Source organism: Peromyscus californicus, unplaced genomic scaffold (genome assembly GCF_007827085.1).
Source record: "Peromyscus californicus insignis strain IS unplaced genomic scaffold, ASM782708v3 Scaffold_7__1_contigs__length_154581171, whole genome shotgun sequence".
Lineage (NCBI taxonomy): Eukaryota > Metazoa > Chordata > Mammalia > Rodentia > Cricetidae > Peromyscus > Peromyscus californicus.
The window spans coordinates 77,317,436-77,343,358 of record NW_026294595.1 but is presented as its reverse complement, the minus strand read 5'-3'; the positions used below and the strand labels follow the sequence as shown (position 1 = coordinate 77,343,358).

The 25,923-nt window shown below is 42.0% G+C and overlaps 1 protein-coding gene across 1 annotated transcript in view; it reads left to right on the top strand.

Annotated features, from left to right (window-relative positions):
• The first annotated feature begins 13,324 nt into the window (after nucleotides 1–13,324).
• Trim44 (tripartite motif containing 44) overlaps nucleotides 13,325–25,923 on the top strand; it is a 117,221-nt gene continuing 104,622 nt past the window's right edge. The window contains exon 1 of the mRNA XM_052722888.1: nucleotides 13,325–14,269. Coding sequence (XP_052578848.1) covers nucleotides 13,592–14,269 — 678 coding nt within the window. The 5' untranslated portion in view covers nucleotides 13,325–13,591. The remainder of the gene's footprint in view (nucleotides 14,270–25,923) is intronic.

Here is a 25,923-nt window from a genome sequence, read left to right as displayed (position 1 = left end):
CCCAGTATCTCATTTAAAATGAAACAAACACACAAACAACAACAAACCTCTTATTTTTGATATTGTTTTTGAGACAGGATTCTCAAAAAACAAACAGGAGTCTGTAGCTCAGGCTAGCTTGGACCTACTCACAATGTATCCTAGGCTGGCCTTGATCTCATCCTCCCAAATGCTGGAATTACAATCATGAGCTGCCAAACCCAGCTTCCACGTGACCTCATTTTATGAGATGATTTTCTAGTTAACTTGATTTTAAATGAAAAAAAAAAAATTCCATTTGGGGAAGAAGGTAAGATGCAAGAATGCCTGGGGGGAGTGGAGGGGAGGAGGAGAGAGAGAGACACTTAGTGTTCTTTGCATGGCTTTGTCATTTAACCCTCAAAAAGCTTGCTATGACAAACACTGTAGAAAACCGTGACGATTATACACTCTGAATAATTGCACTTAGTGTTCCAAAAGTGGCCCTCAGCCAGGTGTGGTGGCCTCCACCCTAATCCCAGCACTGAGGAGGCTAAGACAGGAGGAGGTTTGAGCCTTTAGGCCAGCTCGAGCTACTTAGAAAGGAAGAAAAAGTGGCTGTGGCGATGTTGAAGAGTCGGGGTCACTAATGACGAATGGAATAAAATCATTTCCCAAATTTGATAGGCAAAACAGAGCCAAAGAATCAGTAGTTGGGGGCTGGGAGCAGAGTTCAGCGGTAGAGGACAAAATTAGCATATATAAAGCCCTGGATTCAGTCTGAGCACAAATAAATAAATAGCACCTAGGTAACAATGACAAAAGTCAATATTTGAAAATATTTCATGTAATGTTTAACTTAAACTATATTTAATAAAGTATATTAAATATTAAAGTAGATAGTGCAAAATTTCAGTTTTACTCCTATAATGCTGTTGTACTTTCAAACTGACTATAAAATTTGGCATGGGGGCTATTATGAGAGAGTGAGGGAATTGCCTTATCTGGGCAGTTATCTGATCTAGCACATACTTTGACTTGGTCTCTGGAGCACCAGGGTATAGGGCTGAGGAAGTAGAGACAGATGATTTTGGAAGGAAGTTAGGCGGTCAAATGAGACCCAGTTCAGGAATGACGATGGGGTGATCTGTGTGTTCAGCAGATGAGGCTGCGGTAACTGAGTTTCAGGAGAGTTTTTCTCATGGCCGCACAGAGCAAAACCTTACTCAGTTTTCCCTGAGCTTGTTTCACAATCCAGATCATGTCTGACATCAGGTGGGTATATTTGAGGAGCCAGGGCACTTTCTTCACACATCAAGAAAATGCTTCCTTAGTTCTGCAGTGGGTACCAGCTGTGGGCCCTTCACTATAATTCTGGTACCTTCCTGAAGATAGCATCCTCTTCCATTAGGCTCAGCCCCCAGGACTACCACCCCCCTTCAGATGCCAATCACATGCTGCAGGTTGTTTTGCCTGGGTTTCGGCTTGCTGGATATAAATCCTGCTTCTCACAACCTTCCTGTCAATTTGATTAATGTGCTAGAGTGGTTCACAGAATGCAGGCAGACACATTTACAGTTTTATGATAAAGGATACTAATTCAAAGGTTCTAAGTATAGAGCAGCATGGCTAGAATCCCAGGAGGCTATAATCAGGAGGCTAACACAGCGGGATCCCCTCAAGTTCCAGGCTAGCTTGGGCTACATCATATGACCCTGCACGAAAAAGAAATCAAATGAAATAACAAACCAACCAAGACAAAGGAAACGATGAATGGGCTAAGGCATAGATGGTGACCTGGACCAGTGGGTCAGTCTTCAGTGACAGGGTCCTGAGAGGGAGGTGCCCGGGATGAAAAAGGTAAAGAAGATAGATGATAGAGAAGATAAAAGCTGGGGTTGGGAGGTCTTGCACAAGCTGTGCCTTATGCCAAGCAAGTTATTAAGAAGTACAGCCTCCCATATACTATTTTCAGGGGAAATCACCAAGGTCAGCAGAGAGCTAAATCAATCAGACAATGTTGGCAAAGAGAACACAGGATACTGTCTTAGTTAGGGTTACTCTTGCTGTGAAGAGACACCATGACCACAGCAACTCTTATAAAGAAATCATTTAACTGGGGTGGCTCACTTACAGTTTCAGTCCATTATCATCGTGACGGGGAGCATGGCGGTGTGCAGGCAGCCATAATGCTGGCCACATCTTGACCAGAAGGCAACAGGAAGTTGACTGAAAGTCACCCTGAGGGAAGCTTAAACCAAAGAGACCCCCAAAGCCCGCCCCCATAGTGACACACTTCCTTCAACAAGGCCACACCTCCTAATAGTGCCACTCCCTTTGAAGGCTATTTCCTTTCAAACCACCATGGATGCCTTAGATACAGTTGTCTTAGGATTGATAACCACAGCCCAGAAAGAAGAGTTGGGTCCCCAGAAACTGAAACATTGACTCCTTTGAGGCACAGGCTCCAGCCTCAGACCTGCCTTGCCAAGTCCACTCCTGAATAATGACACAGAACTAAAGTTTACTTTGTCCTTACATCAAGACAAAGTCTTGGACCAGTCTGACTCCCTACAATATGGCTGGTAAAAGAAGCTTCCATGTCCTTTCTGGGTGTACCACTCCCCAGGAATATCCATGTGAAACTCTGCAGAAGCTCTTTGAACCTTATCCTTTTCTTCTTGGAGACTCTTATGCACAGGTGTGATTGTCCTAAAGCCAACAGTTGTTACTGTGATTCATAGACTGAGAAGAAAACCCACTGAGTCCTGTTCATTTAGTTGCTTCTTGGGATCTTTGTGTAGCATTCCCTCCTCCCATGCATGAGAGGGATTATCTGCTGGGTGATTGGGGTGCCTGCCTTTAATCCCAGCACTCGGCGGAGGAGGGATGAGGGGTAGGGGGTGGGGGGTGCAGAGGCAGATGGATCTCTGAGTTTGAAGCCAGCCTGGTCTACAAAGTGAATTCTAGGACAGCCAGGCTTACACAGAGAAACAGCTCTGTCTCAAAAAAAAAAAAAAAAAAAAAAAAAAGGTATAAGAATTGAAGAATTGATCCTCTCACAAGCTCTATCAGATAAGGTAGATCATATAATTCATTATTGTCAGTCCTGTGGAGAGGTGATGAAGTCTTGAATGAATACGCATTGTTGACAGGCACATGGCCATGTTAAAGACCACAATGCCTCAGACCCATGGGGATGGAAAGGCCTTCCCTGGTGTGAGTGTGTGTGTGTGTGTGCAGACACTATCAGCCACAGCTTCCTAGTCCCTGGATGACTGAAGTTTGACCCTGCAGAGTCCCTTACGGAGATTAACTAACCCTCCCGCTCCTCCTTTATGCTTTGTATAATAAACAATCTGAATTCCCTGGCTGCTGCTAGTACAACTCCATCAGAGTGCATGGCCCACCTGACCCCAGTTTGTTCGTATGTGTCTGTCCTTCCTTCATTCCCTATCACCCCGGTTAGGTCAGTCCCTAAGCCTTGCAGGTCTTGATACAGTCCCCAAAGAGAAAAGCAGAAAGAAGGAAGAACATAGATTTAGTTTCTGCAACCCAGTTTGGAGAGGCAAACCGCTAGTTTCTATTGTCTATCTAGAAAAGAAAAAGAAGCTGGGGAAAGGAAAACAGAAGATCAAATCTGTCTCTCTCCCATGTAGAGAGACTGACTGACTGATTGATTAATTGATTGATTGATTGATTGATTAACTGATTAATTGATTGATTGATTGATTGATTGACTGACTGATTGTGTCCTCTGAGCTCTGCTTTTGAAGTCAAAGAAGCCTCAACACCATAGCAAAAGACAGTATTTTACTGCTCTGAAGACATTGGGGAGCAGCTTTAGGAACTAGGGACAGAGACCAAACACTGAAACCTCCTTTGTTTCAGCCATCTGGAACAGGGATATGAGACTTGTGAGCCTGCGGGAACTGTGGATGAAACCCAAACTACTTGTGATAACACAGAGAGACAAGCCGAAACAGAAGAATGCCCCCGATGCTAGCCACAAGAACGTGCGAGCAGCACTCCTGGTCTTGCCTTGTTTTTAAAGACATAACACATTTAGGGAGTGTAAGAGAGGGAAGCAGTTAGCGGACAGCCCCCTCTCACTTTTTCCCTTAATCATGTCGTTGTGGTCCCTCCTATCAGACAAGTTTCTATATTAATAGTTACTATTAAAAAATTAAACCAGGCTGTTAAAAAGCTGTTTCATTCTACAAGGAAAATACAGATTCCTACTCTAAACCATGCAACCATGATAAAAGTGATCTGAAGATGGACTTTACTGTGAAAGTAAAGAAAAACAATGTTGGAGATGTGAATGAAAGTTTCCAGGAAAAAAAAAGCCATGCTCCATGCTAAAGATCTACACGGCTGTTTGACTGCTTAAAATAGTAAACATAGTGAATTGGAATGTTGCAGAATCAGAGTCAAAATTAATTTGGGCTATCTTAATTCCCTTAATAATTCATTCATTTCCCATTCGTATGCCCAAATAAACATCCTTTGGCTGTCAGATAAAACATTTGGAAGGTATTAAGTTATCAGACCACTCCAAAGCTAAGAAGAAGCCAACAGACAGCATCTGAGGCTGAGCAGAGAGGCCCTACCTTGATGTAACTAGACTTCCTGATGTTCCTACCAGTATGTTCAGAAAATGCCTTATTTATGGCCCTTTTAATTCATATGACTATAAAAATTCATGTAAGCACTTCCATCTGTGGGGCCATCTGAGTCTGTATCCCTGGACTAGGGTCACATGTTTACTGAGAATGAGCCATCTCATTTCTTCTGAGGCAAAAGCTGTCTTTTACTACAACAATCTATATATTTATGATCTTGGAGCAAAGAAAGACTTCTTAAACACAAATGGATTTGACTATATTAATACATAAGCTCTTTTCAGAATGGACACTCTTATTAACAATGTTAATGGACAGGTGGCAGACCAGAAGATGATGGTTTCAGCATTTAAATAGACCAGAGTTATTGTCTAGAAAGTTCAAGGAAATCATCCAAACAAAATAGTAAAATAGCAGAAAATGAAATAAAAATTTAAAAGTTATGAACAGTCTATGCACACAAAGAACTATTGATCTTTATTTAAAAACTAAGACACTTAAAAATAGTATTATCATGAGTTTTCATGAGATTAACAAAAATTACAAACAGCTATAATGCCAAATATTGCCAAGGAATAGATTTTAAATAAAGATTTATTTTATTTGTATGTGCGTGCGTGCGTGCGTGCGTGCGTGCGTGTGTGTAAATGCATGCGGATGCCAGAAGAAAGTGTCAGATTGCTAGGAGCTAGAGTTTCAGGTGGTTGGGAGCCACTGGATGAGTGTGCTAAGAACCAAACTCTGATCCTCTAAAGGAGCAGCAAGGACTCTCAGCTCCTCAGCTTCCCTCCAGCCCAATATTCAAGATCAACACACACACACACACACACACACACACACACACACACACACACACACGAGAGAGAGAGAGAGAGAGAGAGAGAGAGAGAGAGAGAGAGAGAGAGAGAGAGAGAGAGAGAGAGAGAGAGCTGGGGATAGTAACACATACCTTTAATCTCAGAACTCAGGAGTCAGAAGCAGGAGAATCTCTATGAGTCAGTTCAGCTTAGCCCACACAGTGAGCTCCAGGACAGCCAGAACTACAGAGACAGACCTGGTAGTCAAAACAACAACAACAACAACAACAACAAATAAGTATATAATTTTGTGTGTATGCGTTTGGCCTGAGTGTATGTAGGAGCACCATGTGTGCAGATCCCTGTGGAGACCAGAAATGGAGTCAGAGCCACTGGAACCGGGGTTACAGGTGTTGTGAGCTGCCGAGGTGGCTGCTGGAAAGTGAAATGGGGTCTTCTGAAAGAGCAGCAGGTGCTCTCACAGATAAGTCATCTCTTCAGCCCATGTATTAAAGATTTTTAATGACACAGCACTGTGTAAAATAATGAGACAAAGAATTCTTTGGTTCTAGGTTTATGTAAAATTTAATACATACATTAAACAAAGCAATACATTTTTTAAAAGATACATACACACAATGACATTAATCAAACACACTGAAGAGAGTTTTGTGGAAACCTTTTGGGGGAATACAAATAGAATTTGAAGTTAAAGAAGAAATAAAGTTAAATTAAAATTGAATGAAATAAGAAAGATGTCTTGCACAAACTGAGGGCAGATTAGGATTTGAGTCATATAACTAACTGGTCTACCTGCACTCAGGTTCCAAAATAAATAAATAAACAGAGGGAACACGCCTCAGGGAGATTTGCCCTCATAATTCTTGATTTACAAGGGCAGTGCACCAACCTCTGAAATACAAAGTCTTTAATTAGTTCCAGTCCAGAGGTGACTGCTTTTCCAAGTGGAGAAATGGAAGGCAAATTTAAGGATCCCCCCCCCCCCCCCACTCATTCCCAGAGTGCCGATCTCACAGATGATTAAGTGTCTGTCTTCCTTTGCAGTCCATGCAGATAAAAGCCAAGACCACCCCCTAGGAAAGCATTTCCAAGAAGAGGGGCTTGAAAACATCAGTTTGACAAAAAGAATTAGCATCAGCCTGGGTTTAGGGAGCTGGCTGGAGACCAGGGAGGAAGTCAGAGATTAACTCACAATTGACTGGATGTTCTTTCATATAATTCCCCCGGCCTGCAGCTTCCACACTGGCAAAATGGAGGCATTCACTAGGAAGTAATTTATAGAACGCATCTGAGAACAATGGTAAAACAAGCCTCATGGGAATGTTTTGAATTCTTGAGGTGAATGGAATGATGATTAGGAAAATGAGGTATCTTTAGCAAGTAACATACTAAATCATTGTCATAAAATATCTTGATCAGGGTTTATCTGGGATTATTTTTTGCAGATATTTGCTTTTAAGGTGGAAGTGTTCATAGTAGTATACGAAGCAGCAGCAGCGAACTGTTCAACCATTCATGTGTGAGCACTGAACAAAATGAAATGTTCAGAAAATTGTTGTGCCAAGCAACTCATTATTCTGTATATCCATCTTCAACAGCCATTTGAGAAGCAGAGTCAGGCCCAGCCCCAAAGCCTTCATTCTTTGTATTTTGGTGGGGCTGGGACGAGCTGTGAGGTATCATATTTCACGGTCCTGACATAATAGGATAAGATATAGCTAATATGGTAACAGGAAGAGATGAGATTTAGGTGATCTCAGGGGCTTGTTGGAGAAAATGAAATGAGGCACTGAGATGACCGTCTAATTACACAAAAATGGGACCAGCTGAAGGGGGCCCATCCACCTTCTCAGCAGGAGTGGACTTTGAAGTTCATCTTGGTCTCTTTTTAAACTTCTAGAGGCTTTTCTAGAACTAATCGTGCTACATTATGAGTCACACTAACCTTCACTCTTCTTACTGGAGCAGTGAGAGAGGACACACACTGCCACCACAGCTGAGGGGTGGGAATGGAGGTGGGTAAAACTACTAGGAGCAGCCAGGATCTCAGCTCAGCTTCCCTCTGGCAGGGTAACTTTTATTAAGTTCTTGTTGCTGTTGTTCGAGTGCTCTCTCTCTCTCTCTCTCTCTCTCTCTCTCTCTCTCTCTCTCTCTCTCTCTCTCTCTCTCTCTGTGTGTGTGTGTGTGTGTGTGTGTGTGTGTGTGTGTGTGTGTGTGAATGTTTTGTTTTCTTCCCAGAATTTAAGTTTCCTTATTTGTATGGAGTTCAAATTGTTAGGCAGCTAGATATTAGCAGGTTTAGATGGATGGACCTCTACCTCAAAATAAGCAGCTTGTAAAACAAAGAACCCAAACTGTGAGACTGATTACAGGTCAAAAGAATTAGATTCAAGCTGTATCCAAGCTGTATCCAAGCCGTATCCAAGCCGTATCTCCAGCTCTAGCTAGAGACCTGGTATTCTAAACTTCTTGGGAGGTCATTAATAGATAACCAAGTTCTGTGAAATTCCTGTTTAGCAGCAGGCTTTCTGGTAGTTACCATTGTTTCCTCCTTTAAGAATCAATCCAAGTGGACCTGTCAATCACCTGGATAGGAAACCCACACCACAGGAAAAGTTGTCTGTTCGAGAGACTTCAGAAATAGGCTAAAAACTGCCAAAAATGTAGATGAGCATAATGTTCTCTTTGGCTCTTTCCCAACCGTCACCCCTTACGAGTGCGTATTGCTCTGCAATGGTCCCTTTGGCCACTGTCCATTCTCACCCCTTGAGAGGGCTCTACTTTTCTCTCTAATAAACTCCACCTAGCGTCTTGTCTGAATTATTTTAATGGAGGTCCCCAGGACCAGAGAGACATAGGGAGTCAGAGGGAGATCCCCAGGGACAAAATGCTTAAAGGCTTAAGACCTAAGAGTCACATAGTAACACACACTTGCTGTTTAGAAATGTATCATTTATTTCTGAGACTCTCACATGAATTCACAAGAGTCGCAGCTGCAACGTACTGTCCTCCACATCTGCCTGCTGAGCATCTTGAGATAGATGCCGTACGGCTGTTGTTAACCACTGTGAGAAGACAATGCCAGTGCCAAGTGTGCCGAGCAGCCTGAAGAAGATTCAAAGTTTTGAAGTAACTGTTATGCAGCAATAGATCATGAGTACAGATTTTATTTCAGTGATGTTCTTCTGTAATAAAACTCTAAAATTGGAATGGCTTTGAACTTGGGCACCAGGAAGAAGTTAGCAGGACCTTGAGGTGAATATTAGTAAAAAACTGGAACCTTGAAGAAACTGCTAGTCAGATCCAAATGGTCTTTGAGATAGCTACAGGACAGAGCTTAAAGAAAAGATGCTATTGGAAACTAGGAGTGGTGTTTGTCATATAGAGACAGGAGTTTGGTGACACTGTCACCTATAGTGATGTGGAAAAGAGAAAGTGTGCCTAATCAATTGGCTATTGCAGCCAAAGTCATTTCCCAGTATAGTGTTGACAGTACTGCCTGATATCTTCACAAATGTGAAAGGAAAGAGCTCATCGGAAGGAAGAACTCTTCAAAAAAAGTACCTAGTCTGAAAATCTCCAGTTAAAGGTGGCAAATGATGCTAAAATAAAGACATGGCTTCCAGACAAAGATAAAGTCCAGGATGATGTTGCAAACATCACTGATGGGGTGAGGGTATGGCTGAACAGTCCTTTATTTAGAACTCAAAACTGTCCATAGCAGGGATTCAGAGAGTCACTCAGACAAAAATAGGACTTCAAAGATGCCCCAGGGTGTGTGCCTCCGCAGCTTCAGTAGAGGGACAGTTTCAGTAGACATGGGTTTGTTTTGAAAAGATTTGTAGGTATGGATTCTGTGTAACAGAATAAACTGAATTATATTTATAGGAGACTTACTTTTAAAAGTATTACAAGCAAGTATAGAGAGAGTAAAACTTAAAGTGGAATTTAGAGCTCCTAGATTCTATTGTTAGAAATCAAAGTGACAATACTATACAGTTTCAAACATATATTACTTTTTCAAAAGTTAATTTATTTATTTTATGTATATGAGTGCTCTAGCTGCATGTACACCATCATGCCATCAGATCTCACTAGAGATGGTTGTGAGCTACCATGTGGTTGCTAGGAACCGAACTCAGGACCTCTGGAAGAGTAGCCAGTGCTCTTAATCACTGAGCCATCTCTCCAGCCTCTTAAACATATATTACTTTAAATGGGAAAAGAATTAAGAGTCCAACAGGCGAATTCAAGAACTGTGGAAAGTTCTTCCCACACAGGAATAGGCCTGAAAGTCCTAACCAAAGAAATTCCAACATGTATGCAACTGGGCTTAAGGATCCTGATGGACCAGTAGCCACCCAGAGCTTCCTCTCTTCCCTTGGAACAGATTGTCTGAATCCAGTTCTATTGAGCCAATCCTGCAAATGTATCTGGGGGTCCAGGAAACACTGGTGTTAAGATGGACAGAGTTATACTTGAGAAGCTTAATTTAAAACATTATGTCTGGGAGACCTACATACATCTGCAGTCAGTTTAGACGACGTGACTCTGGAGTGATGGTATCATGGGAAGAGACATCTACTATGGAACAAAGTGAGAATAGTTTACCTATGGGGGAGAGACAGACTACAGTTGCCGCCAAGAAGCTCCCAAAACTCAAATCTTTATGCCCTTGGTCAGTATCTTCCCACGCTGGACAGCACAATAGTATCTCTATGACCAACAGTCTATGTTGAAAGTAACAAGAGATGCCTTAGGTTATAAAAGATACTATGTTTTCCACCATGTTCTCTCTTGCTTTGGGGGAAATTCAGTTTTCTTAATAGGACAGTCAAACAGTCCTATAAAAAGTAGTGCAGCCTCCTTTCAATGGCCATGTGAGTGAGCTCACTTGCAAGCAAATATGACATTTGCAGATTAGCCTTTAAATGCCTGTAGTACTGACGATATCCTTGCTTACATTTCTAAGCCTGAGCCACTCACAGTTAAGCCACTCCAGGATTCCTTACTCATGGAAATTAAGTGAGACAACAGATGTCTGTTATCTCTAGGTTCTACATTTTAAGGTAATTTTCCATGAAGTAATAGGTTAGTATGACAAGGCTATCTCTAGATAGTTCCCGAAGTCTACTAAGCTTGGAGAACTGGCTGGTTCTACTTTCACTGGAGAGAAGCAGAGAAGCTCATCTGACCGAATCCACTAACTAGGTCACCAGAACTTTACAAAGTCCCTTTTTAATACTTCATTTACTCTTCCTATAAGACTCTCTCCACAGAAGGTTCAGAGACGGATTGTGAAGTATCACATATTGAATTTCACAGCATCGTGTTTTGTTAGGTTGAAATTAAAAAGAACCAAGGACAATAATGATAACAACATGTTGTCACTTCCTCCTGTTAAAAACTCTAGGATCTATAAACGTCCTTTTGCCAGGGGGCTGTGGTACTAAGTATTGAACCCCGGGCCTCTTACGTGCTAAATAAGTACTCTACCACTGAGCTATACTTTCTACAATTTTTCTTAATTTTGTTTTGAGACAGTGTCTTATTAAGTTGTCCAGGTGGGACTCAAATATGCAGTTCTCCTGCCTCAGCCTTCCAGGCAGCTGGAACTAAAGGTGTATGCCACCATGCACAGTCAAAAATACTTTTTAAAATGTATTTTCATCTCAAAGATTTTGTAATTACCATGCCATGGTGTTCCTAAAGCCTAAACAGTTTTATTTTCATCGGGGGAGGGAAACAGAAAGAACCAAGCAACAAACACCACTCACTGAAGTACTGATGTTGAAGCTCGAGTTGGCATTGGCCAATTTCTTTCTCCAGAGTGGTGTATCAATCTTTGTTTTGAATGAAAACATAGAAGCAATTTCCAGAAAAATGAACTGAAGGAAAACGAAAATGTGCACAGATTTAATTGGAACAAAACAAATCTATTTTTTTCCCCAACATTCTATAGAATTTGTTATGAGGTTAAAAACAAACAAAAACAAAATTTCCAAAGCAGGGCGGTGGTGGTGCATGCCTTTAATCCCAGCACTAGGGAGGCAGAGCTGGGAGGATCTCTGTGAGTTCAAGGCCAGCCTGGGCTACAGAGTGAGATCCAGGACAGGCACCAAAACTACACAGAGAAACCCTGTCTGAAAAACAAACAAACAAAAAACCACACACAAAATCTCCAAACCTTCTAAAAATATATATTTAACAACAGCTGCACAGAGACTAAACATACGCTATCTTAAGGGACATCAAACATTATTTAAAATTTTTATTAATCTACATCCCTTGATGTTTTTGTGGAGACCTGGAAATCCCAGCATTCTTATCTAAAGAAAACAGAGGCCACCTACCTCCTTCTCCTTCCTTCCCTCCCTGCCCCGACTCCTTTCAAAGACAGGCTCTGTGTAGCCTTGGCTGTCCTGGAACTTCCCCTCCCCCCATGTAGACGGTGCTAGCCTCAATGCTAGCCCCAAACTCAGAGATTTGCTGGTTTCTGCCTCCCAAGTGCTGGGATTAAAAGCGTGCATCACATGCCCACCTACCTTCCATTCTTCTCACCCACTTCTCTGCCCCACTAGGTCAAAATGTCCCTTTCCTCTCTCAATCATATATATATATATATAATTTCTGTTACTGGAGAGACAACCATGGAGGGTAGAGACAGCAGCCCGCCCAAAATGTCTTACATGTTTAAGATACAGAGCCGGGCGGTGGTGGCACACGCCTTTAATCCCAGCACTCGGGAGGCAGAGCCAGGCGGATCTCTGTGAGTTCGAGGCCAGCCTGGGCTACCAAGTGAGTTCCAGGAAAGGCGCAAAGCTACACAGAGAAACCCTGTCTCGAAAAACCAAAAAAAAAAAAAAAAAAAAAAAAAGATACAGAATGATCTTCAAAGGGTCATTGTCAGGCACTAACTACAATTTGTGCTAAAAATAATAATTAAATCTTAGTGATCACCACAGTGCAAACTCCTTTACATTTAATCCACAAATCCCCATGAAGTAGATATTATCATTATTTCTATTTTACACATTTTTTGTTTGTTTCTTTTTTAAAGCAGAAAAACAGAAAGGTGAATAAATTTGTTCATGATTACAAAACTAAGTGGTGACCTTAGGATTTAGGGATTTTTGTGAATAAAGTCCTAAAACAAGTCTTGAAAACACCACATAAAGATCCAGCACAGTCTAGGGCATTTTGCTTCACGGGTAACAGCTCCTCTCCATTTTCTTGGAGCCGGGTCTGAATCTAGGGGGACCCCTTAGTAACTGGGGGCTGGAATCTCACTTCATAAATACGGTCTCCCTGCACCTCCCTTCACCTGACACAGCTACCACCCAGCCATTGTGAGTCCCTAGGAGACTGGAATGCAAATAGACTCTGCAAACACCACGATGCATAGTATTGCTTTGGATCGAAAATGTTGCCTGTTTGCTCAGCCTGACTCTGAGGCTCCCGGAGCTTAGGAGAAGAAACACAGCCCTTTGGGGGGGCCTTGTGGAAATCCCAGGAGAGCAGGCTCAGTCTGGTACAAACAGCCTTGGGCCTTAGCCCCTGGCAGAATCCTAGGACTGTAATGGGGGCGGGGACAGGTTGACACTCGAGTGACATAAGTCCGCAGGGACCTCAGGCTAGTGGTTTTCGGTCAGGTTGACACCTCCAGGGAGGGCGTGGGGGAAGGCGGGGCCCACCGCCTTCTGCTCAGTGAGGGAGAGACCGCGTTGGCGCTTCTCCTTCCGGCGGGGATGCTCGGCCCCGCGGGAAAACGCCGAAAAGGGCTCTTGCCGCTTTAAGTGACTCAGGAAGTGAAAGGAGGCCGCTGACGGCGAGGGCCAAGTGGAACCGGGGCGGCGCGGGCCCGCGGCGGCCGCGATCCTGCCGGGCCACGGAGGCTGAGCTGCGCGGCGCGGGGGCCGACGGGGCGCGGGCAGCCCAGCCGGAAGTGGCGCGTGAGGGACGAGGCGCAGCGCGGCGCGCAGCGGAGAGGCCGAGCGGGCGCCGGGCCCAGCGCTGTCGGCTGGCCGGCCCCAAGGCCTCAGCTGTCCAGAGGCGGCGCGGCGCGGCTCGGGGCGGCCCAGCGGGGCGGGCGGGCGGTCCCCGGGGGGAGGCGGGCCTGCGTGAGGAGGCTCCGCGGTGAAGGCGGAGAGCACGTCAGCCGCTAGGCCTCGGCCGCGTCCCTGCAGCCACATGGCCTCCGGAGTGGGCGCGGCCTGCGAGGAGCTGCCTCCCGACGGCACGTGTGACGAGTGCGAGCCCGACGAGGCGCCCGGGGCGGAGGAGGTGTGCCGCGACTGCGGCTTCTGCTACTGCCGCCGCCACGCCGACGCGCACCGCCAGAAGTTCCTCAGCCACCGCCTGGCCGAGTACGTCCATGGCGCCCAGGCCTGGGCCCCGCCAGCCCCCGAGGACGACGCGGGCCCCGAAGACGTCGTCGAGGCCAAAGGGGAGCCCGAGGGAGAGGTAGAGAGCGAGGTGGGCGAAGAGGAGAGCGAGTCGGAGGAAGAGGAGAGCGGTGAGTCGGAAGAGGAGAGCGAGACCGAGGAAGACAGTGAGGATGAGAGTGAGGAGGAGAGCGAGGAAGACAGCGAGGAGGAGATGGAGGATGACCAGGAGAGCGAGGCGGAGGAAGACAACCAAGAAGGAGAATCCGAGGCAGAAGGAGAAACTGAGGCAGAAAGCGAATTTGACCCTGAAATAGAGATGGAGGCGGAGAGAGTGGCCAAGAGGAAGTGTCCGGACCATGGGCTGGATTTGAGCACCTACTGCCAGGAAGACAGGCAGCTCATCTGTGTCCTGTGTCCAGTCATTGGGGCTCACCGGGGCCACCAGCTGTCCACACTAGATGAGGCCTTCGAAGAACTGAGAGTGAGTATGGGCATTCAGAACATATGTCTAAGGGGACCAGGACCCCCGTTTCAACTCAGATAGCGTAGCTGTGACCACATTCATTTTCATGTCTCTCTTCTCAAAACAAAACAAAACGAGCCACTTGGTTGGGAAGCAGTGCCTACTCCTACCATTTTGGTTGAAATTGTCAAGTTGTCGATGCTCATCTGAGAAAATACAAGTACACAGAAAATCTTGGGTATAATTGCTAAAAATTTGCAAATCACTTCTCCCTGGATCCCAGATAGAGCATTCCTTGAGAATTTTGACGCCATTTAGGCCAATTTTCACATCATCACCATTGTTAGGATCCGTGTTTTGACTTAGGGCTCTTGTTATGGCAACTCTGCCCACCTGAAAATGTGAGAAACCATGATTTTTGACAAAACCAAGTAGCCGGCTCTTGTAGTGAAAAGACTCCGAAAGTGATGATATAGACGATGACTTGGTGTGTGCCGTGAGTTTCCCAAGGCGCTTCGTTTTCAGACTTAGTAGGAAGGTGTGTAGCTGGAAGGCTACATTGGTGAGGGACAGAGGTTTTCATGGCCACTGTCTAGACTTGGATATATTATCTTGCACCTGTTTTTGGTCAGCAGTAGACATTTAGTAAATATTTGTTGATTGTATTTGGGTTGCCTTTTATGTAAACAGTGGATGGCTATGATCAATAAGAGAACAGTTTTTCTGTGTGTTGTGGTAAGTGGTTCGAGTTGGTAAATGTCATATTATGGCTGTGTTTCCCTCAACAGTCTTACAACCACCGGTCTCAGAATAACTAATACTTTGATAGTGAAAATACTTTGTATTGATATTTCCCTTATTCCTATTTTTATTGTAAAATACACATTCAGAAGTGTACAAAATATGCAGTCTAGCAAATAACTACAAAGCAAATACTTGTGAGAGCTCCACCCAGATCAGAAGTAGAACATTATTACTAATAGTGACATTCTTCATACCTCTTTCCTGTGTCGTCTTTTGGTAACCATTTTCCTGACTTTTGGGCTAATACTTTTCTTGGTTATCTTTATGTGTTACAGCTTTTTTGTGCATTTTTAAACTTGAAATGTATTGTAATGCAGTATTTTGAATTTGATTCAGTTTTTAAAAGACATTTGTGAGATTCATCCATTTACTGGCTGTGATTTATTTTTCATTGAATTGTATTGTGTATTGAATTCCATTTTATGGATATGCCACAAGTTACCATATACATGAACATTTGACTTGTTTCCAGATTCTGGAATTTCTAGCTGTTACAACTAGTGCAGGTGTAACAGGTGCATGTCTGTAATTCCAGCATTCCAGAGGTGGATGCAGGAGGATCAGAGTTCAGTGTCAATCTCAAGTCCATAGTGAGTTTGGAAAATCCTGTCTCAAAAACAAAATGACACATCCCCTCAAAAAATAGTGCAGGTACAGGCATTCTTGGTCATGCCTCCTGATAGCCATTTCCTATATGTAAGTGGAAATAGCACCCAGTGTTACCACCTGTTTTCCAAGTGGTTGTTCTAGTTTGCATAATTATGGAAACATTTCCTGTTGCCCTGAGTCTTCACCACCACTTAGTAGTAACAGTATTTTCCCCAGTGTGGTGATTATGTAATGAATGGTGTCATATTGTGGTTTTAATTGCAGTCCTTTGGTTTCTGAGTATCTTTTGTATTTCCTCTTTTGTGATGTACTGTCAGATCAAAAGAGCAAACTCGAGTAGATTATCTTTTTCCTCATCAACTTATGTGTATGTATACACATATACCTCTGTGTGTGTGTGTGTGTGTGTGTGTGTGTGTGTGTGTGTGTGTATAGTTTCTCCATTGTTTCTATCCATTTCACATATCTTCTGTCTCATTTTTCTTTTCCTTTTCTAATAGATTACTAATAGTATGACGCATTGGGTACTCAGTAGATCTCAAGTATTTATCAGAAGGTGAAAAAGCTGAAGGTAAAGAGGATGGCTTGGTATGTGACAGACCCACCCTTAAGTGACACCACTTTAGTCTCAACTTGAGAATTACTTTTTATTCAGTCTGAGATGGCAGCTTCCTTGTGTACACGTCTTCCTGTTGGCTACTTTAACATCTATAATCTGGGGTTGAACTGTTGGCTGGAAGCAAGGAGCACAGGCACTCAGGACCTCTCTGAGTAGACAGCAGAGTATAGTCAAAGAACAAAACTGTGGCTCTGATATGTGGGGTAGAGATGAAAAATCCAAAAGCCTGGCTCAGGGGAGGCAGGTCATGAGACAGAGACAGAGAGAGAGGGAGAGACTCATTATAACAGAGCTCAAGACAACATCAGTGGAAAATAAAACTGATTTTTAAAAAAATATATCGTTTTGCTTTTTTTGCGGGTTTGAGTATTTAGAGGAGAGATGTGAACAGCTGCTTCTTGGCCTTTCGGATGAGATCAAGTGTAGAGGAGAGTTACAAACAGGATGGCATGTTGTATGAATTTAGAGAAAGAAAGTGGTTTTAGCCAGAGGCATGACACCAGGAATGGTTTATTGGCAAACGTGGTATTTGAGACATGCTTTGAAAGATAGGAAGGATTGAATGGGTAGGTATGGTATTAGATAAACCTTCTCTGTGCCGCCATAGCAACAATTGGTATGCATTTACTGTAACCCCAAATATTGGTTATTATGTCAGTGCTGGTTCTGTTCCCTCTGTGTTAACAACTTTTCTAAGTCTAGCAGTATATGTTAGTCTTCACTATGTTCCCAGCACCTAGCATAGGGCCTATTGGATAATAGACACACATGACATACTTGATTTATGTATGATACGAAGTATAATAATTTTATCTAATAAGGCATTACTGAAGAAGTGATGAAGAGATTGTATTGTAGTGTATCATATTTATGTTGGGACTCAGTTCACTATACATGAAGTAATGGAATAACTTGGAATCCTAAACTGGCAGCAGTTCCTACAGGATGGATGACTATTTCTCCCTCATGTAATTGATGTCTGGATGTCGGCAGTCTAAGATTGGAGGAAGCATGAAGTTTTATCTTGGCTCTTGCCAGCTCCTCTCTGCCATCTTTGTTACAAACTGAGATGGCCACTGAAGTCTAGCCAGCATTTGTAACTTCTAAGATAACAGACATAAAAGTGAAAGATACTCCCCTCTATTTTAAGGCATCTCTCCAGAAGCATGTATTCCTGCTTAGGTTTCATGGGGCAGAACTCAATCCCATGCTTTGTCTAAGGGATATGCAAGGGTGGCTAGAAAATAATCATTTCACCAAGCCACAGATGACAAACTAAAAGGTGACATTTTGTTACCAAGGAAGATCCGTAGAGTGAATATTGAAGTCTTCGCCCTGATTATCCTTACAGGCCTAGCTGTGTTATGTTGGGTAATTCAGTCAGCTTCTCTGAGTCTTGGTTTCTTAACATGGGCATAATTGTGTCTCCCCTCTCCCTGCCCCTGGGAGTATGGTAAAGAGAAATAAGCTCATACATAGATCCTAGAACTATAAGTACTCAGAAACTGATGGCTCTTATTACCTTATTACTGTAGAAAGCTATCTGAGGCCGTCTCTTTTCTGAGTCTAGTTCTGGGCAAGTTAGTCTGGCAGCAGTAGATGTTCTGGACACTAAGCTTTCTTTTGTTAAAACTGTCAGCCCCCTCTCCTTCTGTTCTTTCTGCCTGCTCTAATCTGCTAATTTGATAGGCTACTGAAAACTTTCCTTCAGAGACAGGTTCCTGTGTATTTCAGTGTCCTGCTGGTGTCTAATGCATTAGCTACCCAAAACACAGCTGCTAGTCTATTTTGGGTTCACAGGTTTGGCTGTTGTCCTCTTTAGATTCTGTTTTATACTCTGTAACTGTGGAAGTTTTTACGGAAGTTAAGGGATGATGGGAACAATTGATTCTTTATTTTCTGGGTAGAGGATAGTCTCAGTTACTCTAGTAGATAGTTATGGAGAGAAGTTTCTATAGACCCCCCCTGTTCTTCTAGGACTTTGGGTCTTTATGAACCCTGGCAGGGTATAATTGCAGAGTCTGACTTAATAATTATAGAGAGTAAAAATGCTAATCTTTGTCTGAATATGTAAAATTAAAAGATTACAGTTTGTTGAATTTTGAGACTCTTCTAGAGATAAGGGAAAAAGAAAGTAATTGCTGCCATTTATTCAGAAGTTTGAATACATTTCATATGTTTTTACATTTGATCTTCACTCTAGCAAACTTGGTTGCCATGAGTCCCATTTTACAGATGAGGGACCAGATGTTTAAAGAGGTTGAATTTTGCCAGGTCACTCAGTGTCAATGCAGGATCATAGTTTTTACCACAAAAGATTAAGAGTTTATTCCAGAGCCAATTATGCGTGCCCATTGCCCAGGAACACAGATTCAGGTTACTCTAGACACTTTATGCAAGATGGTAACAGCTTCATGAAGTATTTATAGGAACAGAACAGAGAAAGTCATAGAGAAAAGTGTCTCAAAATCCATTGGTGGGAGCATCAGGTGCACAGTCTACAGCTAAGTGGAAAGTTTCTGTTGTAGACCTCAGATGCTAGTGATACCATTCTTACTTAGCCTTTGGAATAATAGAAATTAAAGTTTGTATGTTCCAAAAAAGGTCTTGCCTGATAGTCACAAGGGTGCTAGTTCAAATACAGAAATGAGCAATAAATGGCTGTTTAAGAGGTTAAAGATAGCACAAAATAATTCAACATTCCAGCTCTCCACAACCACGGGAGTTCTAATGAGTCCATCAGTCTTGTAGAGTATCTAACAGTTGGGGTGTTTTGATTGTTGTTGGCTAACTTGTTTCTATTTGTTTGTTTTTTTCTGGGAACTTCAGTTCACAGTACTAAGTAAAAAGAAGTATTTGAATTCAGTTCTGATACCAGAACACATGTTCTTCCTATTTCCTTTATTCTGTGTGTAGTCTTAGTTATTCTTCTCATTTATGCTTTTTTACATTTCTCAGAATCATTCTCCTGTTGACTGCTGTCTACAGGGATGTACTTCATGCATAAATACTTTCCAACTACTCTCTCATCCCCCTAAAAGATTTCCTATTCTGCAGAATAGTTTGTTGTAACAAGTGGCTTTCTTAATTTCTTCTTTCTATTCAGCGTTTGTTTAGTTTATTATCTGATCCTGAGTTGTCACTGTGTATTCAGTTAGTAACAATCACAATGGCAACAGAAGTGTGGAGAACTTCCTGTGTGCCACCATCTGTACTGTGAACTTCATACACGCTTGTCATTTAACTTTTCCACAATTTTATAAGGTAAATTATTAAGCTGTATTTGTGTTACTTGAATTTAATGGCCTTATGCTTCCCTTTGATTTCTTTATTCATTCAACACATTATTGAAATCCTTTAATTTTCCAAGTGGAAAATTTATGCTGAGATATTTTAGCTGACAATTTGTTTATTTCTTCATTTCTTATTTTTGACCTTTCAAAATAGGGTCTTTTTATGTAGTCCTTGCTGGTCTGGTACTCGATATGTAGCTCAGACTGGCCTCAAACTTGTAGCAGTCTTCCTGTCTCAGGCTTCCAAGTGCTCAGATTATAGGTGTGTGCTCCCATGCATGCCCAGTTTAGCTGTCAGTTTAAAATGTAGGAGGAAGCACAGTTTTCCAAAATTCTTTTAGGGAGTGCTTAAACAAGAGCTTAAAGTCATCAGCTACAGAGAGCCTCTCATGCACCTGAGCAAGTCAGATTGTCACTGTACATGGTTTACTTCCACCTAGTCACTGAAACTAAAATGCCCTTTGACAGAAGATAGTACGGATAAATTATGGGATAGTCATAATTAGATACCATAAATTGCCATGAAAATAAATAAACCAGAACTGTGAATAAATCTCAAAACAATGTTTGAAAAGCAGGCAACTGGTAGAAATATATGTATTGAATGATAACTTTTATATTTAAAAAAATTATAAAAAATAATTTCCATATGGAGTATTTTTGACTGTAGGGAACCTAACAATAAGTGATTCTAAGTCCCTGATGTCACTGAACTTAGTCTGTGAACAATACATACTAAGCAAATTTAAGTAATAGATAATATTTGAATAATGCTCAATTTTATGAACAAACACACTAGAAAGGTAGAAATACACTATAGACTAGGTAGAGTGAGAGGAGAGGAAGGCAGTTGAAGGATCTGAAGAGGACCTGGGATAGTGGCCTTGAAACCGGTACATAGAAGCCACTTCTGCTAAACAGTACTAAGTCCTCACGAGCCCACGGCGTCCAAAAGCAGCATGAAAGCTGGCATCTGCCTTCATTCGTTGCGGTAGTGGAAGGAGAGAGAGAACCCTTTCTACTTCAGTCAGCTTGACTTTTGAGAAGAGCAAAACCTCAAAGGACAGAGCATCTTGTAGAATATTTAAGGTGTGCTACTTTTTTTTTTAATGCTCTGGAACATTTGTTTAATGATACAAAATGTGTTTGATTAAATAAAATTCACCTGCAGTCGTGAGACCCAGGCTGCACCCTCAGCTATTAACAGATTGTGGGTTTAACAACTTACCAGACTACATGTAGGACCTGAGCTGAGAAAATTAATAATGGACAAGACCACACCTAAGCTGGACCTGCTTAATTAACCCTAAAATTCATGTCAATATCCTGAAGATAGTTTTGGGACCAATAAACCCTTAATTTTGTTCTTCTTCCCAATGTGGCCACATTGAATAAATCTCTTTCTCTGCTTCTCACTTTGACTTGTCTCTTTAATTGGCGTATTGGGAATGGGTAGCTCTAATACTGCTCTAACAGCTCAGTTAGAGCTGGAGCCAGTTATGGGAGGGTCTGGGGGCATAGTAGTTCAGATGGACAGAATGAGTGTAAAGGCCATAGGATGAAACAGGAGTATAAGGAATAAGGGCAGGCTTAGGGAGGTGGTGAGGAGTGAAAAGTTCAAGTTACCAAGTAGACCATTATGAAGACTTTGGATTTTCTTCTTTGTGGCCTTGTTCTGTTTAAGCAAGGGAATAAGTGATCTGATTTATATTCTTTTTTTTTTTTTTTGGTTTTTCGAGACAGGGTTTCTCTGTGTAGCTTTGCGCCTTTCCTGGGACTCACTTGGTAGCCCAGGCTGGCCTCGAACTCACAGAGATCCGCCTGGCTCTGCCTCCCGAGTGCTGGGATTAAAGGCGTGCGCCACCACCGCCCGGCCTGATTTATAGTCTTAAAACTTTACTCAGCTTGCATGGTAGTGTACACCTTTAATCTACACATGGGAGTTTGAGGTAGGATGGCAAGCAAGTTCCAACATAGTGAGTCCCTATTTCAAAAAAAAAAAAAACAAAAACAAGAGCAAAACAAATAAGCAAAAACCCAATCTAACAAAAGAAAACAAAACTTGACTTATTTTCTGTGTGGAGAATGGACTATAGCATAGCAAGAGTTTGAGTATTACCACTTGCCCAGTGTTGAGAAGATGGAAAAGAACATACAGGTTTAACATACATGTTAGAGTTAGGTTTGAAACAGCTGAGGGACTAGAGAGACAGCTCAGCTGTTAAGAATGCTTACTGCTCTTCTAGAGGACTAGAGTTCAGTTCCCAGTGTTGAGTGGCTCACAACCACCTGTAACTCCAGCTCTAGGGGATCCTACACCCCCTTCTGGCCTCTATGGCATCTGCCCCCATGTGGCATACATAGAGACATACACAGAGACACATAAATTAAAAATAAAATCTTTAAAAATAATAGTAAAAATAAAAAATACATGTAATGGATTTTAGATCCAAGAATAATTTTGAGTCTGAGGAACTAAAGATGGTTCCTAGCATGGCAGTGAGTTTCAAGTTAGAAATTAAATAAAATGCAGAACGTGGCAGAGATTTTTACTTATGGCATGGTGATATTAATTTTTCATTTCATTTCTTTTAAACATAATGCTTAATTTTAAAATAGCATATAAAGTAATGGGTTTCGTTATGGCATTTTCCTATATTCTTTATTTTTGTTGATTCTTCTCCTCAATTCCCCTTTTTTCTCCCCTTTCCTTCCTTCTGCTAATCTCTTCTCCCAGTAACCTCCATTCCCATTTTCATGTCATATGTATTCTGTTCCCCCTGCACATCGCCCTATCCGCTCATGGTTCTAGTTTCATGACCTATACATCTCCTACCTAAACTTACATAAAAATTAAATTCCAGGATCCACATATAAGAAACATGCATTTTATTTCTGGGTCTAGGTTGTTGTGATTAATGTAATAATTTCCAGTTCCATTCATTTTCCTGCAAATACTATGATTTCATTTTTTCATTATGGTTGAATAAAATTCCATTGGTATACACACCACATGTTATGTATAAGAATGTGGACAAAGAGTTATTTATAGGAACATGGACAACTTTAGAGGCCACTCCACTGAAGAAAATGTCATCATTACTGCTGTTGGTCCTTAAGGAGGGGTGAGGTCTAGTAAACTCTTTCCCTCTCCACAGTGGAATGTTGATGGGCCAGTCTTGTTCAGATAATCACAACTACAGAGTGTTTTAATTGCGTCATGCCTGGAAGACAGCATTTCACAGTACTTCACCCAATTCCTCTAGTCTTACATGCTTCTTCTTCTTCTTTTTTTTTTTTTTTGGTTTTTCGAGACAGGGTTTCTCTGTGTAGTTTTGGTTCCTGTCTTGGATCTTGCTCTGTAGACCAGGCTGGCCTTGAACTCACAGAGATCTACCTGGTTCTGCCTCCTGAGTGCTGGGACTAAAGGCGTGCGCCACCACCATCTGGCTTTAGTCTTACATTCTTTTAGTTTCCTCTTCCACAATGTTCTGTGAACCTTGGAGGGAATAATAGAGATGTCTCGCTGAGGGCTGAGCATTCAGCAATCATTTATTCTTAGGATTTTGACTAGTTATGCATCCCTGTGGTAACTGTTGCCTGCTCTGACCAAAGTTGACAGCAGCACTAACCTATGAGCAAAAGCATAACTATTTATAAAGCGAGTTGATGAGCACATCATGTCCATTCAGCAAAATGATGATGCTGATACTGTAGCGTCCCCATTTGGGCCCATGACCTCCCTGGCCATGGGCTTTTAGCCAGGTTTCCCTACCAGACATGAATTTCCTCCTGTGGATGAAGTTCAAACAGAAAGGAGTTGGTTACCCTATAAAAATTATGCCACTGTTGCACCAATGCTCACACAACTGCTGGGAACTTCACAGGATCCATAGCTGAGTAAGACTGTTAGTGGCATTTTGCCTATAGCAGCCTGCGTGGAACCTTCTGTCACTGTGGAAGCTTGTCAGTGTGGAGGAAACTTTCAGCTCTGCTCCCACTTGATTTCTCTATATCCCGCAACCAAAGTATGTGGTATCTTTAGTAATATGGTCTTACCATATAGTTGTGGGGCGAAGCCAACAGCAATGACAAATAGCCTGTATTGTTTTGAGAGTCTCTGGGGCTTCCCTGGCCAATAACTCAGGAAAATGGCCCACTCCTGCAACTGGAATTTTCATTTAATAACTTTATGGTTTCTGGGAGTGGATTTATCTACCCACCAAGTTTTGTTTTCAAATGTTTAAGCTTTTGTACATTACAGTATGTTGAACATACTTGCCCTCATAACCTCCCTTTCCCAGCCCTCCTCCTGTCATTGGTCCCCATTGTCCCCTTAGCTTTACTTTTACTTTCAAGGTACACAGGCATGTACACACATCTAAGAACCACAAGTAATAGAAAACATGCTATTTAGCATTTTGCCATTGTCTTAATTGGCTTAATATGATTATCTTCAGTTGCTGCCATTTTCCTGCAAATGCCATAATTTCATTCTTCTTTTTATCTGAAAATGTTTTCATTGTATGTATCCATATACACCATATTTTTCTTTTCCATTCCTCTGTTGTTGAATACCTATATTGGTTTCATAAATCAACTGTTGTGAATGGTGTTGCATTAAACATTTACGTCTCTGTTTGTATCTTTTTTTCCCCTGTGAGACAGGGTTTCTCTGTGTAGCCCTGGCTGTCCTGGAACTTGCTCTGTAGACCAGGCTGGCCTTAAACTCACACCAGGCTGCCTCTGCCTCCTGAGTGCTGGGATTAAAGGTGTTCACCACCACAGATGCCTCCAGTATCTTTATCTTAAAGTGTGTCTGCTATGTTTTCCTCCAGGGACTAGAGGAAAGATCCTAGAGTTCAGGAGCTTCATTCAACATCTCAGGTTTTATAGTAAGGTCTTTGATTTATTGCCAGTTGATTTTTGTGTAGGAAAAGAAATACACATCTAATTTTATTCTTCTACAGGTGGGTACCCAGTTTTCCCAGGACCATTTCCCCGGTGTGTAATTGAGAGCTTTGTCAAAAATTAGGTGACTGTAGCTGTGTGATTTGTGGGTCCTGTGTTCTGTTCTATTGGTCTACATTTCTGTTCTGTGCCAGTACCATGAAGTTTTATCACTATGTTTCTGTAATGTAGTCTGAGATCAGATACTGTAATCACTCCAGCATTTTTTTTTCGGACTATTTTGGCTATTTGGGGTTTTATCCATAATAATGTTTTTTCTGTGTTTGTGAAGAATGCCACTTGAATTCTGATGGGGATTGTGTTAAATATGTAGACCACTTTTGGAGATATTATTTCAGCAATATTAATTCTGCCGATCCCTAAGCATGGGAAGTCTTTCCATTCTCTAGAGTCTTCAGTTTCTTTTTTCAGTGTCTTTAGATTTTAATATAGAGGTCTTTTAATACTGTGATTTGGTTTATTCCCAAGATTTTGTTTTGCTTTTAAGCTATTGTGAATGGGAAATTTTCCCTAATTGTTCATGGAAAGTTTATTGTTGGTATATAGAAAAGTTTCTGATTTTTATATCCTGTTTCTTTGCTGAAGGTGCTTATTAAGTCTGAAAATTTCCTTGTAGAGTTTTTAGGGTCTTTTAAGTTTATGGTTATATCATCTGCAAATAGGAAGAATCCTATTTGTATTCCTTTGTTGTTGTTGTTTCCCTCATATTTTGAACCAGCCTTGAATCCCTGGAATGAAACCAACTTCATCATGATATATGTTCTTCTTAGTGTGTTGTTGAATTTGGTTCTCAAGTATTTATTTGGTTGAGAACTTTTGTATCTGTAGGTTTATAGTTGTTGTTATGTCCTTAGTTTTTCTATCAGGATAATACCTGCTTCAAAAGGCAAAGCATAAAGGTATGAAAAATAGGAAACTAAAAGGATGAGATAGAGCAGCCTTTTTCTGGGCCCTCAAAGTTGGAGACTGCCGTTCTGTGCTTGGGTAGGAAGGGTAAGTGGAACCTGAAGACTTTTGTTAGATGATTTATGCTGGTGCTGAGCCTGAACAGGAAAAGAGTTGAGTCTCTCTTCACTTTAGTAGCTTCCTATTGTGGATCAAAGACTTCTGCTATCCACAGTTAGCTTTGTAGTCTGTGGGACTAGCATGCTTTTCTTTTTTTCTGGAGACTCCCCAGACTGTCTTGTAGGCTGATTAGTATTCTATCTGGGGTAGCTTTGGGGGATGCAAGTGTGTTGGGAGGGGAAGCAAAAACAGCATTTAGATTTGTACATGAAGACCTGTCTCTGTACTCTGAAAACCTAGAAAGCATTAACTGCCCCACTGTAGGTGCCAAGTAGTCCTTTGGTACTTTAGACTTTTTGCCTCTACAATCA